Source organism: Teleopsis dalmanni, chromosome 1 (assembly GCF_002237135.1).
Source record: "Teleopsis dalmanni isolate 2A chromosome 1, ASM223713v2, whole genome shotgun sequence".
Classification (NCBI taxonomy): Eukaryota; Metazoa; Arthropoda; class Insecta; order Diptera; family Diopsidae; genus Teleopsis; species Teleopsis dalmanni.
The window spans coordinates 184,310,095-184,326,237 of record NC_051846.1 but is presented as its reverse complement, the minus strand read 5'-3'; the positions used below and the strand labels follow the sequence as shown (position 1 = coordinate 184,326,237).

General features: G+C 29.7%; 1 protein-coding gene across 1 annotated transcript; it reads right to left on the bottom strand.

Moving 5' to 3' along the window:
- Positions 1–8,984: 8,984 nt before the first annotated feature.
- On the bottom strand, positions 8,985–15,957 carry LOC119670660 (dynein intermediate chain 3, axonemal-like). The gene is made up of 10 exons (XM_038081023.1): positions 15,822–15,957; positions 15,238–15,372; positions 14,497–15,164; positions 13,389–13,548; positions 12,734–12,871; positions 12,608–12,660; positions 11,444–12,538; positions 10,028–10,203; positions 9,762–9,964; positions 8,985–9,654 (listed from the first exon to the last, which is right to left on the bottom strand). Exons 1-10 carry the CDS (start codon positions 15,884–15,886, stop codon positions 9,021–9,023), a joined length of 3,327 nt encoding a protein of 1,108 aa, XP_037936951.1. The 5' UTR covers positions 15,887–15,957; the 3' UTR covers positions 8,985–9,020.
- Between the last annotated feature and the right edge of the window lie 186 nt (positions 15,958–16,143).

Here is a 16,143-nt window from a genome sequence, read left to right as displayed (position 1 = left end):
TATATCCATTTTTAATGATATTTATTTTTTGAGAAGATATTGATGTCAGTACTTGGGTTGCAAACTACTGGTCTAAGTTATTCAGTAGTAATGCGTTTTTTTGGTACATTTTTTAATAAAAAATTTTCAACTTTTATTAAGTATATATTGGCCATTATTATTTATGACCTCTTGTCTTTTTTTAGTACTAAATAATCCTATTATTTTTAATCGCAATGAGTTAATACTCTTGGTATTAACTACAATTATATAAATGTCGTTAAAAAAATACCTCCTCATCCATGAGTATGTATATATATATTGAGATTATATATTATGTATTACTTATATATTTACTAAAAAAATAAAATGTTTATTTGCATTTTTCATTTGATTTTCCCACCTTTGTAGATTTATTTTTAAGGTTTGCCAGTAATATTTGAAACTCAATAGAATAAAACTGTCTTACTTACACAAATAAAAAATTTGTGGAGGAGTCGGTACTTTAAAGTAAATTGTTTTTATTTTTTATAAAAAATATCAGTAAATTATGCTTTGCTTAGTTACTTGGTAGTTTCTCTTGCGAAACAAAAAAAAAATTGATCTACTATTTATTTTTATTTATATAAAAAGATATTTTTATGTATTATATTATGTACTTTAATTACATTCTGCTATTATTGTTTTACTTAAAAATAGAAATATATATATAGCGTAATGTATATAAATTTAAATAGATTAAGTAAATATTTTAGTCTTTCTTAGTTCTGATAATACTTATTTTTTCTTATAGCTTAAAGGAACCTAACTGTGGGTCAGAATTCCTAATTGCCTAATACATGGTTTGCTTTTCCGCTTGAGGTTAAAATTAAGGTTATAGTCCCTGTCTTATAACTTTCACTCCATTGATTTATCGCGTAAAATTTCAAGGGCTTATAACCAACTTTTAATGCAGCCTAGGATTTTTTATGAAAGTAGAACTTATGTAGATGTCTAAGATTTTCTAGAAAGTAAGTACCTAATATGTTTAATCTGTTCCGGTATAATATACTGTTATTCTGTGTTATGTTCTCTACTTTCTTATGTTGATTAGTAAGTAGTTTAACAGTTCAATATTATAAAACTGTTTTATATATTCCCTGCGTTGCTAATTGCACTAATAATTAGTAAAAGTTCCAAGTTGGACAATGGCATAGTTAATGGATTTTTCTTTAAGAAAATGAAAGTATTGAAAAAAACACGATATTATTTCTTAATACTGAAATTGCTTTCTAGTGAAAGATCTTATTACTAGTAGCTAGTCTATCAGACATTGCTGAATCCAGGTAAACATATTAATCTTCTCCAGATCAATGTGTGACTACTCAGATTTGTATACCAACTCTTTTTAAAAGTTCTACACCTATGTTGTATTAGAGTGTGGCATACTCTAAGAGTATTTAAAGATACTTAAATGAATACTCTAAGGATATTTAAGAATACTTAATTGTCTTCCATACATAGCCTTCACTCATTGGTATCTAATGGGTTACACCGCAACTTAGGTATGTTTAGAAAGAAGCAACCATTTATCACAGATGATTGAGTGATTAACTAATAATTAATGATTGAGTCATTGTTTTTTCCATCCAAACTGTTTAGATTTAATAGGTATTTTTAGAATATTATCGGAATTAAATGCCTGGTACTGCGCGATCTACCCTTGTTAGATTATTTATGACTGACGTGTCTGGTAAACTCTGTGATAGGGTCATGCTTTTTGGTTATAAAATAATTTATCACTGATTCCGTGACTTCGCTCTAATACATATCGTTGTCTTGACACAGCTTTCTTGACCAATTTGTGCACAACATCATTGACATCAATAACAGCGACTGCAGGTATCCAAGGAAATATCACTGGTAGGATATTCTAGATATTCACTGAAATTTCTTGCTGATAGGTTTCATAAACATCTCCTAAACTAGTAGAGTACTTGTGGAGATGGAGCCCAATGTTTCAATAGCTGCCTGACTGTTACAGATGAAGATTATCTTTTTGTTCCTTCAGTTTCCTATCAGTAGTTGTCAGTCGCAGATATTTATGACGTAGATTGCGGTAAGGAATAGAGAAGCCATTATACCTAGACTGAGGAATATCACAAATATAATAGAGTTTAAAACAACGAAAAATACGGACAGTAAAGAAGAGAAGAGAAAAATGGCAATATGATCTGTGATCACATATTGTGGAGAATTATGGACAATCCTCCATGATATGTTTTCTATATTGAATTATTTCTATATGTTAAATGAACCCCAATTAATACGCTGTATAGCTACGATCTATAAATTATAAATAAATTTCATAAAAGTCTTTTACTTTACCTACTTTGTAAAGTGAACTGCGCACGCCTCTTAAGTATCTACAAATCCATTATTGAAATTATGTTGTTATAATGGAAATTTAAACAATTTATGTACTTAATTCGAAATGCTGCTTAACATGTAAAAGAGCGCACATTTTGATAGAAAATCAAATAAAAAATTTTAACTCACATTTGAGGTTCATCTCGGCCCCATGGCAGCCCGTCTTCACCACGTTCGATTTCGATTTGAATCACAGATACGCGGACGACATACAAATTTCTGCTTTGAGCTGCGTTGTAGGTTGAAGTTTGTTTGTTAGTTCGAATGCAATTGACTCACTTTGAAGTTTTGAACAACAAATAAAAATTTATCTGAAAGGAAGATTTAAGAAAAACAATTTAATTGAAACAAAATTTTAATATAAATTTTGTTATTTGCAAATCTGCGCACACTTGTCGATTTTTACATCATCGCTTTCGATTTTAGTGCAATAAATTCGTAAGATCATTTTTCAAATATTTTACATGGTTTCATCTCAGTTTGACCGATTTTCGCAAGTGGCATTTGCATTTTCAGTCAATCACTTCAAAATCAATAAGTGAAATATTATTGCAATCATTAATCTTACTTTAAAAATGTGTAAATTTGTACATAAATGAAATAATTTTTACTCGTAATTCGCAATTGTTCATATTTGCAATGGAGAAATACTTCACTCGTTTCAAAATCTGCAAGATAAAAATAATTTATACCGTTCCAGATGCTGAATGATTGGTTGGGTCTTGGTGTAATATAGTTTGAGTATTAACAAATGAATAGATAAAATAGTATTAAGTTTTGAAAAGTGACTTAATCTGGGTTTGAATTGTAAGACTTAGTAATACTTTATCAAAAGAAACTAAAATGAACAAGACCTTTGTGATCTGTTATGTGGTAGATAGCTACTGTCCGGTAACTAAATACACAGGAGAATAACCGTCATGTCTGGCAAGCAAACAGTTATTAAAGCTCAAGGTTCAACATCGATAGACAGCAACTAGCAACTGTCAGGGAACTTAGTACACAGAAGAATAATCCTTATGTCTGACAAGCAACCTCGATAGGTAGCTCCAAACAGAAAGCTAAGTACACAAGAGATTAATACTCATGTCTGACAATCAAACAACCATTAAAGCTTAAGATTCTACTCTCGACAAACTGTCAACTGGTTTAAGAGATAGGCAACATCTTAAGAAATTTAGGTGCAAAAAATCAAATGATTCAAATTGAATACCTGCTGATAACAGTTTGGATGGCAATAAAGTTGCAGACGAATTGGCTAAGGGAGCTGCATCAAGAGTACCATATTAACCGAGTACCATATTAACCGAGTACCATATTAACCGATATAGATCTCGCAAGTCATTTTAATATTAGGTATATATTATTTATAAAACCTGACGCTAACACGTCAATACCATGTTTCTATTGGGTCCCATTTAGGTAGTTTTGCCCATTAATGCCACTATTGAGGATAATTTATCGTACAATGATTTATCATACAAATAAGCTCATTATAAATAAATCAACTCATTTAATGCGAAAAATGCCGAATGCAGTCCATAAAAAAATATCGCACAAGGAAAATTACTAAAATTTAAAATATTTGTCATTTGTTTTATACGTAAAATTTAAACAAACAAGCTATTTCACATGCATAATTCAATGGAAACGACCAAATCTTAATTTCATTTACATAAGTAGTTTTAGCTGCAGTTGAAACATAATATAAGGATTTATCACTCATACCTTTACATACATTCTTTACATACATACCCCCGACTATGCTAAAATTTTTAATGAAACTAAACGATGAGAACATTACATAAAAATATGTACATACCTCCAGCTCAAAAAGTAACCGGATTTTGTACATAAAACACAAATTTAAATTTTATTCCAAATTTATTTTATCTCCTTCAAAATATGCTCCTTCTAAACCGATACACATATGCCAACGCTTAATCCAATCTCCCATATACTTTTCGTAGGCCCGTGAAGGTGTGGCTTTTAGTTCCTTCAGCGAATTCTCTTTTATCGATTCAATCGACTCAAAACGCTTACCACGAATAGGCAATTTGAGTTTTGGGAACAGGAAAAAGTCTCACGGATCCAGATCTGGTGAATATGGTCCCTGAGCGATGACAGTAGTGCCGTGTTTGGTCAAACAATCGCGTACAACAAGAATTTGCCATAGTAAAAATCGCTAAATGCACTTGTAGTAGTCTCACATTAACAGTTGCTGTAAACAAACTAATTGACAGATGGCGCTCAAATTTGTACCATATGTCAAGAAAGGGTGTACCAACATAAAGGTCTATTACTTAAGGAGAAGTTAACAAACAACAAAACTTTTGATACTTTTTGAGCAGAAGGTAGGTATATCTTGATGCCTTATAATACTAATACCCCTACTTAATGTTAATTTATCTCCATTACTTTATAAGAATCTATATGATCACCCTTGGGTAAATCTCTACAATTTTTTAATTAAACATGAAAGGTTTTATTTTAAAACAAAATATTTTGAATGGTTTATTTAGATCACCTTTAAAGAAATGTGACTATCTATAGATTGAATTTTTTAATGCAAAGGTTAATATGTCAACATGGTCCAGTGCTTGTTAGTTCGTGAAAAAAAATAATTTAACCAATAAAAATCCTGTTTTTTTTTTGTTGAAAGTTAAGTAACATTTCATACATAATTTATAAAACAAAAATATATTCAGCCGCGATTATCTTTAATTGATTGCAGCAAAAGATGCTGTCCTTGAAGATGAAACCGGCATAAAAAACATTTGTAAATTTAAAATAAAAAACTTTTACTCTTAACTTAAAAAAAAAAAAAATAATCAACAGACTTACAATAAAATAGTACACCGAAAAAAACAATTATTAAAACGAATTTTAACAAAATAAAATAATTATATTGTGAATGTTATAGAATAAAAATAAAAAAAAAATTAAATGATTGTACTTAAAATAATTATAATATATTATATAAATATTGGATAATTATAATGGTAATAATTATTACCATTAATAAAAAAAACTCATATGTTATATATTCTTTCTGGTATATACATAGGTACCCATACGTATATCTCTTCATTTTGAACAGATTTTCACCTTTGAAGGTGAAAAGATTGCAATAGAAAGAGATAGGAATAAGATAAAAAGATAAGTTAAAAAAAGTAATACTTAATGGTATTTTAAATTCATATAAATATATTGTAAGTTTACTCTGCTTTTTATATACAGACCCATGCAAGGAGACTAAATCTCCCTTTTAACCAACAGGTATGGTTAGTTGTGGAGAGGACGATGAAAGTGCCTTCCATCTACTTTGCTTCTATATAGCACATGCGCGGCGCCGCCTTATCACTTTAGGAGATTTCTTTTTCGAGAATTTTCGCGAACTGCACGACTTCCCTCTAAATAGCATTATGAGCTTTGCCAAAGGCTCTAAGAGATTCTATCCCTTACGTTTTTAGTTATATGGTAACATAATGGGCATATAGGGCTTAGTGGATCCTTTGGGATCGTCGGTACAACCTAGAATAACTTTATATACAAACAGAATTGTATACTCTGTAACGTTTGTAATTCAGAATATATAAAGAAATTGAAGGGAATTAATGAATAAATAATACTTGATCGTATTTAATATATAACCTTATATAAAGTAGATGTGTTAGATCTATGAAAAAAAATACAAACACTTAATATTAATTTTGAATATATTGATTATATATTTTTCTTGAAGTGTTATGTGTAGAAGTCTTTAAAATAATCATTAACAATAATCATTATCTGTTCTTTATTGGAAGTTATCACGAATTGAGATAAATAATCGAACTTAAATCTGGTGAGTAGGGTTCTTGAGAAAATAGTTCGTTATGTTAGCTAGTACGTATCAATGGCTAATTTTTTAAATAGTAAAACGGAGTCAACAGCTTTATTGAATAATAATTGAATTGGATTGGAATAAGCACATCAAATCTATTAGTTACTATAGATTACTATCTCGTAATTATAACTCGGTGCAATGCTAAATACTCTTTTCTATTTTTCTAACGGTTTTAAATTAATTAGATTCAGATTTACTGATCTGAAATCTGTAATCCGTTTGTCTCCTATACATCTAGATCTCTGACAATATGGGTTAAGTTTCAAAAACTGAGATTTTAATATATCAGTTTGTTAAATAAAAAAATTTTATTTTAGGATAAAGAAATTCCCTCTTTTCAGTAAACTTGCTACGAATAAATAGATAACCATTTTTAACTTAGTCATCCTTTCCCAAACACCCTTATTGCTGTCTTGAAACGAGAGATTTTTCCCATTAAACTTAGTATATTTATTAGCATTATAAAATTATATTTATTGTTTATAATTAGACACGATTTTTTTTCAGTGTATACTTTCAGTTTATATACGTCAAGTTAAGTAAGTAAGTAAGTTAGTGAAATAGAATTTGCCGGACAGGTTCTACAAGTTTCACATTGCGGTTAAATGGAATGCTAATTAATAAGAAATATAAAGACTTACATTTCTCAGCGTGTATTGAGTATAATTTTGTTAATAATAATAAATTAATCCAAACCTTCCTAATGCAAACAACAAATAGAAGACAAAGAAGTAAAAGTGTAAATTCTTAGTATTATTAAATGAGCAAATAAACAAAAAAAATATTACTACTTGTGTACTAATATATTTAATTATAGTTAGTCATTAGAAATAAAAAATTTTTTTCAATATTAATATAAAAATATTGTACGGATATAAAATATATTAATAAAAAGTGTGAGACCTTGAATGACTTAGTTAGGACTCAATCACAATTATGCTATCTTTAGGCAATTGCTATATCATGCTATCTCCTTTCTTTTTTTAAATATTGCCTGCTTATTTGAAAACTCTGATTATGAGGAGGTTTTTTTTAACTTCAAGTAAGGATTAATGAGCTACACATATCACTATTAAACTGCTCTCTACTTTAGATAAACGTACTATAACTGTCCCAATAAGAAACAAAGAAAATACGTTCGGAATATTACTCTGGAGCAATGCTTTTTAACGTGAAGTATGTGACCCATATGGGACCATTTTGGTTGTTACGGGAGACATTTAATAATTAAACGTAATTATAATAAAAAATTTTGAAAGCCTTTAGAGGGATAGGAAATCTGATCTAGAGCAATAAACCAAGCTTAAAACCTAATAAGATTTGTTTAACCAAGCACATAAAATAAAATTTGGGATATTCTAATGGACGTAGAAATAATGTAGATAAGGAACACTTTCTTCACATGTAAGTAGAAGAGCAGAATAAAATGAAGTCTTTTTACTGAAATATTCAATAAGTACTATTACTATTCATAACATGATAATTCATCTATGATTGCTTAACAAGACTGGGAAATGAGTCCCATTACTTCGTCATAACTTCTGTCCAACATAGGGGATGTGTAGAAGTATTGTTTTCATTATAGAATATTATTTTTGACACATTTAATGGAAAGCATCAAAAACCACCGTTTGTAAAACCACGTTTTAGAAAATTTGAACACAAATGTCTATGTGCTAAGAATCCTAATGCTGTAATCAAGGAAAAGTAAAAATTAAGCCAATACTTAAACGAGGACGGTACTGAAGAGAGAAATTAGACTGTTAAAGGAAGTTGAATGGTAAACATGAGATATAAACCTTGTGACTGGTGTTACAAAAATGCCGCTACTAGGCGGAGTGATGAAAAAAATAGATTGATTATTTTTTTATTTATTACCAGATAGAGAACAGAGTTGATTTAAATATAAATTTTTGAATACAAAGTATATAATAATATCTATCGATAACCACCTCATAATAGATGTTCCAAATATCACCAAAAATAACTAAATATGAATATATGGAGTTCTTCACAACAACAGTGTACTCCAAGAATTCAATTAATAAAAATTAATTTTTAGTTCACTCTATAGTTTATATACTTTTTTTAGCATTAGTTATTATATTAAATCATTTTGAAAGTAACCCAAAATAGATTAAGGTTATAATAAAAATAAGCGAAGACTTCAAAAGTTTAACAACTTTCTTTCTTCTACCAAAATTGATATTTCCAGTCCGTTCTGAGTTTCCAAAACAAAAAAAACTAAACGAAGTACATAGAAGTATGTACGAAAAGTTCATTAAATAATTAAGAAAGCATGTGTCTTTAAAATTTATATCACGTACCTTCCAATGTACACTCGTCATAAAGAACAGTACACCCAAAATGTATAGAGAGTTGCCACAATATTTTAACGGAATTATTTTATATTTTTAATTTGACGAAAAGCTAATAAAATCACTGAGACGACAGATTAGAGAGAATAAAAAGATAAAATTTATAGAATTAAATATAGTTATATTATAGTATATATAAAATATATAAATTATTATGGCAACCAAAATATAAAATTACTATTTTTAATATGGGTACAATTAGTTCCTAAAAATATCTCTAATTTCTTTTTATAATAGTTGAAATATTTGAAATTTTAATAAGCTATTAACAAAACAAATAATATAGAAAAAAAATAAATTAACAAAATAAAATAATTAATTAAATAAAATAATTCAAAATAAAAAATAAAAATTTTAAATATCAGTTAAATGTCGTCATAATTTTCACTGGGAGTGAGTTCTGGTTCGGGTTCAGAAGAGTGTTTTTCCGCAGCCAAACGCTCATTTAATTCCATTTGCGCATTAATGAACCATTCATAACCGAAATTGACATCACGCAACGTGTTATTCGCTTTCGCTTCCTCAAACCATTCCATACGATCGGTAGGACTACCGAGCGATTGATTCAATAATTGTCGCCGCTGGCGAGCACGTTTCATAAATTGTACATAATCCATTTCTTCAAACGTTTCATATGAATCAAGTTCTTCTTTCGCCTGCTCTGCTATAGTATCATAATCATCAGACACATCCAATATATGTTCGCAACCTTCTTTCACTGAATCAAAGTGCCCTTCGTGAGCTTTTTCAGTTGGTAACAGACGAGAACGTAAATTTGCCAGCTCTTCGGCACAATCTGCCAAGGCTTGCTTAACTTTTTCTTTTTTATCAGCTTCATATTTCAAACGTTCTTTCTCTAATTGTGTTTCAATACGTAACTTTTCTGCATTCATCCTTTTACGCGACATAAGAATATTTAGCATCCGTTTAAAATTCAACTCTTCCCATTGCTTTCTCATACGCTCTGGATAGCTTTCATGAATCATAGCTTCTTGTGCTCTGTAAAACATATAAAAAATATTTTTTATACCCATATTTAAATTAAAATTTTGAATAGACATTGTTCAAACTTATACTGAAATGTCTGTTCAAAAATTTTAACAGACCTTCTTTCTTCTGCTTCTTCTACAAGTCTGCGTTGTTCATCTAACAACTTTTGTTTCTCCACTCTTTCCATTTCTTTCAGCGCTTCCATCTTAGCTTTTTTTTTGGCTTCTATTATATCTTGATTTTCCTCATAATATTTTTTCTCCCAAGCATGCATTGCTATCTTACGTTCAATTTGCCTTTCGATATATTCCGCAAATTTCTAACAAAAAACACCTTTATATTTTCCATAAATTTAAGAACATAATTTAATAGAAGTTCTTACGTCCTCTTCACCTTCCATAGCATAGTAGAATCCAGGCGGTAGTTTCACCATGCGAAAACTGCTGTTATAATCTCCTATACCAAGTAATTTTTCTGGTTCAGTTGGAGGATGCTCTATTACATAAGTTACACATCCACCACCCATGATATCATTAAAGCAAGGTTCATCGTCTCGTGCTAACAATTTTAAAGAATTTGGCTATCATAAATGATTTGCATTATGTATTGTGGTGCGATATATTTAAGTAAGAATATTTCAAAATCAAACAAAATAAGTTAAGTCAATAATGAATACAAGTACATTATTCTTTTAAACTTATTGCACATTTTAAGAATAAATAAATAGTCCTTCTACCCTGGCTCTCAAATAATAGCCAAAATAAGAAAAACTGACAGATTTTCTACATTGTTCAAGTCGGGTTATCCGATATAAGCTAACGTTTCGTGTATACGAATATCTCTGATATATTCGATAATCATAGATCTGAAGTCTATGATTTTATGTTAAGTATTGTTTTTTATTGAACCCATCCATTTGGGTTCAATTCATATTGTCCATGTTCTAAACATAATCTCTCCAAGCGAGCGCACTATGTTGGTAGATGTTTTTGTAGCGAAGACATAGTATTTATCTATTCCTGTCTGGACAAAATGTTGGCTCTGCAACTACATCATAACACCCTTCGTTGATTTTAGTCTTTCTGGAACCAAGTTAGTCCTCTTTATGTGATATTCCTAAATCTGTATATCTCAAAACTTCCAGTTGTTATTATACATAATACTATGTAACAAAATTAATCGTACATTTCAAAAATCATCAAAGTCCGCTGTGCTTTAAACTGCACTCAATATCCATAACTGCTAAACCCTGTGAGGCCTTATAAATTGATTTTGTTATTCATCGCTCAGACAGTACTTTGCGAAGTAGGTACTTACAAAACTAAAGCAAAAGAAGCTACATTGGTGTGAAGTCGATTTCTTATTCGAGACTGTATACTACAAAAATATAGTTTAGAATTGAACCCGCTTTTTCTATCTCTAGGCAGAAAATGTGACTGCCTAAGATAATGTGAAATGTACTAAAACAATTTTGGTCGGCGTATAACAAAATACTAACTATAACCTATCAATTACTGACAATTTTGATGTTAATTAATTAAGGCTGATGTAGCCTTAATTATAGCTTTTCATATTAAAACATAGTCGACTTAATCAATTATTCCATCTCGCATATAATTCTGAACCACATCAATTAATGATGCTACTCTCTTGAACTATCAAAAGTAAGCGTTGTCTTACCTAGATAAAGATTTAAAAAAAGACATTTATATACCATAGGTAAGAGTAATACCACGCTGTTATCTGTGTTATCTATCTATCAATCTATCATTTATTATCTCATATAACAAAAACTTACCTAGAATATCCCAAACTTCTAAATTTCCATCTGCACGTGTGATAAACAATACTGACGGTCGAGTTGTACTCCAAGCAGCTGAAGTTAAATCGCTAGGACGTTTTCGCCATAAAATTGGTGATGTATGAAACTCAGCTTTCCAAACAGCAAATACAGTAGTCCCAACAGTTACAAAAATATTTGTTAAAAATGGATTAGTTTTTGTTGCAACTATTGGACCATCATGCACTCTTGCGAAACTTGCCACAGATGAAACTCTCTCTCCCTCATCAGTATCATTGAACACTCCAACCCAATTAATTTTTTCAACATGACCATATAGTGTTGATATAATAAATGTTTGCCGCATTTCTGGTGGATCCTTTGGAGTTAACGCTATGCGATAATTAATTTTATTTCTACGTAATCTACGATGATCTAAAACCGTTAATTGAAATTGTGACGTATCACCGACAATTCCTGTTATAGGTTCTTTATAATTTAATTTATAAGTGGGTTTAAATTTTTTATTCTTGTGTACCGATTCGCTTTTGAGTAGAGCTTTGGGTAAATTAGCTCTAATTGTTCGTTTGACTTTCTTGTCCGGTGGTGCATTGAAATCCCAAAATGCAATACCACCATCCAACGAGCAAGTAACAAAAAAATTATATGAACTACTTTGCATAGGATCGACAAAAATTTTGCCATATGCATTAATGTAAAAATTTCGGCTCATCCAATAAATGCCCGTTATTGCATCCGTATGAGAATACTCTAGAGCTGAAGTAGCTGCACGCATTACGCGATGTTCCTCATTAAGGTCAATAGTATGTTTCAAATATTCCGCCATGATATTTTGGTAACGAATTTGTGCTGTTGTCATTATTACCGTATCTTCCAGACTATCAATACGGTTTTGTAGATCCCATAATATGAGTTGTCCATTTTTTGCACCTCCTAGCAAACAGTTACCATCATATGGGTTAAATGATAAGTGAGTGACTTCCAGTGGTGAATCAAATTGTAGTTTGTAATTTAGATTATCAGAAAAACTCCACAATAGTATAGGATTTGGCTCCATAATGGCACGTTTAACGCTACTATATTTTTTTGGTACTACACAAATAATTTTGGATAATAAAATTAAAATTTTTAAAGTAAAATATTTTCGGATTTATTACTCACTTGTTTCCGAAGTGCAAGCTGTACTAAACGTATAAGATACTGCCAATATTCCACTGTTTGATTAAATAATAAAATTGAAACTAATAGATATTATATAAAACTTATGATAATGTACTCTAGACTTACGATAAATGTGGATACCAATCTGCACTGCAAACAAATCGATTTTGACTCTTAGCAATATCTGCAAAACAAAATATCTCCTCCAATTCTGGAGTAATATAGACATCCACCGGATCACCTTGCATTAGGGTGTAATCATTTCTAAAAAAATAAGATCAAAAACTGTAAGCAAATATAAAATAATATTATATAAGAACAGAGGATTATATAAGAGTAGTGAATTGCAAAAACAAAAATTTTTTATTATTCTTAATTAGTTGAATTCTTGGTTGACCATACAGCTGTTTCGAATATTGTCAAATATCTATCATCGGTGGTCTTAAAATTATTGCTTTTGTATAATAATGCGTTAATTATAATTTGAGACTACAGCTACCAAGAGTTGAACTCGTACGCTGCCAAATTTAAATCTCAGAGTCAGTGTTCATTAGAAAACTGACCCAAAGCCGTACTGGACTCGTAGGTTTAAACTTAAAGTTTTGTTAATTTGCTGTGAAAGTTTTTATTAACAAATTAACTTGCTGTGTTTATATTAGAAAGAAATCATAAACCGAGCTGTAAAATTAATTAATTATAGTTATAATCGTACAATTAATCGTAGAGATTTAATTTTAGCAATGTAAAATTAACTTTTTAAACCTTATGTATTATGTATTACCTATACATATCCACTTGATTAAATTCTAGAGTGCTTAATAATAATTTCATTTGAGGAGACATTTCTGGCGGTGGTTTAGGTACAACTACTTCTGGAGATGCCGGTCTGCTAGTTTGAGCTTTTTCTTTAGCCTCTTCATCTTCGGAGGAAACATCTAAGTCTATATTAAAAAAGTTTGGAGGTGAATTTTTAGTTTAAATTCATTATATAGAACATATACTTTTAGAACTGCAAAAAAATCGGTACAGTAAATATAATAGTAAAATACAGAAAGGGAACAGAACCTTTTCTTTAAGTTTTATTTTCTTTAAGTTAAACTAAATATTTATTATTCCTTAATGTCTGTAAATAGGTTTTCTATGTTATGTATGTGACACTGATTTAATAATAGGTACATCTAGTAAAAGAACTATAAGGTTCTTAAAGTTTTAATTAAATGTTAATTGGTCATCTTAGCTATGTCAAAAAGTGTTCTGATAAAATAACATGTATTTAACAGTCATTATATATATTGTAAAATATATATAATATTATTATATTAGGAATGGTTTTAAAATCATATATAGTAATTTTTAACTTATGATAAAAATCTCCATTCTTATTGTTTAGCTTTAATAGATGCAGCTTGTATTAAATCTATTTAATTTAGACCTTTGAGGTCTGATGCATTATAGTATAATCGTAGATATCGCCATACACCATCTGTGTATATTGATATTTAATACTGCCAAATTTCTGAAACAACCAAATCCGGTAGAGATTTAAGTAAAGTCTTCTATTCTAAGCAACTATTTCCACAGTGTTCTATGCCGACAATATCCGGTAGAGATTTAAATAAAGTCCACTATTCTTAGCAACTTTTTACACTATATTCTGCACCGACAAAGTTTAGCTCTCGAGATATCGAAGTTAAAAGTTACCGCTAACAATTGACAACAAGTATAATAGTATAATTGGTTAGAATAGATGACTTTACGTAAACTCATTGCCAAATCGGAGCGCCTTTAATTTAGAAATCCTACTTTAGTTAATTATAACTTTTACTATAACGCCCCTATTTGTACTATTTACTATTTGTAAATTTTTGTTCATAGAAAAGAAAACATACCATCTTCCTCTCCAATCTCATATAAATATTGAGTCCACATATTATTCGGAAAAGTAGGATCAGTAAGTTGTTCACGATCAATAAGTTGTGGTGCAGATTGTATACCAATTGTAATACGTTTTCTGGTGACATTATCGAATTTAACCCCTTCAGGTGGTATTAATTCCACATAACCATCACGTGTGTCTGCACATTTACGAAATGTGAACTCTTTGTTTTTTGTTATAGTTGGGGGATAAACACTTTGTATTTCCACATCGACTGGTTTAATATAACGTTGCTGTAATGTTAGATTTATTTCATTTTCGCTACCTAATGATACCCAACGCTTTGGTTTCTTAATTTGATGTTTATGAGCAATCCAGTCTTCATATAATTCAATACTATGTATTACAGACAATGCTAATTTAGTATCCTGAGAATCGAAAAATATAACAAATGGGTCAGCTTCTGTTTGATGTTCTGAGTTTTGGGTCAATAATGGTGCATAACCAATCAATACATAATCTTCAGGATTAAAATCTTGAAATGCCGCGTATAATGCTGGACCTTTATCAACATAATCAATTAAACTATCACGTATATATTCATATTTAAGTTGCTTCCATGGAAATCGTTGGTTAACATTTATACCAACTACAATATCCAACACCGTTTGTACTTCTGGTCTATGAAATAATGGATTAACAATTATTTATGGTATTTAAAGTTAATTTTTATATATATTTTTATATATATTACCTGATCATTATGAGTTTGCAACTTGGCAAATTGTATATATAATTGAGTGCTTCTTCAACATCATATGTATGAGCCTCAAAATCATCGTCTTCCGATTGAGGGAGCGCCCACTCCGCAATACCTGGTTTTGGTAAACTTAAAATAACCAATAAATTTAATAAGACTTTTGAGATTATGGATGACTTTTATTTACCAGGTAAGCTGATTTGGCAATGGATTTTAGGAGGTCAACTTTTTCCACTATGCTATATGTTTATATAATTTACTTCTCAAGATATCGAGAGAAGTTAATTGAGACGCTATGTACCATAGACTAGTACATGTAGTTTTGGCGCAGATTACACAAACGATGGATAACAACAAATAGACATCCAATTGTCATTATACCAAATGACATATACTGCAAATCGCTACATTTAATAACTAAACGTTATTGTTATACAGCGTAATGGAAAAAGTTGTTTACAATATTTTGTTCTAAAATTCGTTATCAAATAGCTGTGCCCGGAAAATTGATATCAAATAGAGATCATATATTATATGATATATTATAAAAATTGAATTAATGATATGTATGCTCTTACCTAAAAAGATTTGATGCATTCTCTTCCTCTTCTTCTAAGGCCGTTTGAGAACCTGATTCTTCCATTATGCTTTATTAATGTTTATTTTCAAATTTAATTCTTAGTATATGAATTTTCATTAAATATTAAGTTTTTATTTAATTTACTTGACAACAAAATATAAACACAATATTTAATATGTCTATGGCAACAATATCAAATAAGTTTGAATAAATAAATAACAATCAAGAAAGTAAATATGTTATAAAAATTAAAAACTTAAAAAAATTGACATTGGAATAATAGATCTGAAACTAATTATGTTACATATTTTGAAGGTTTA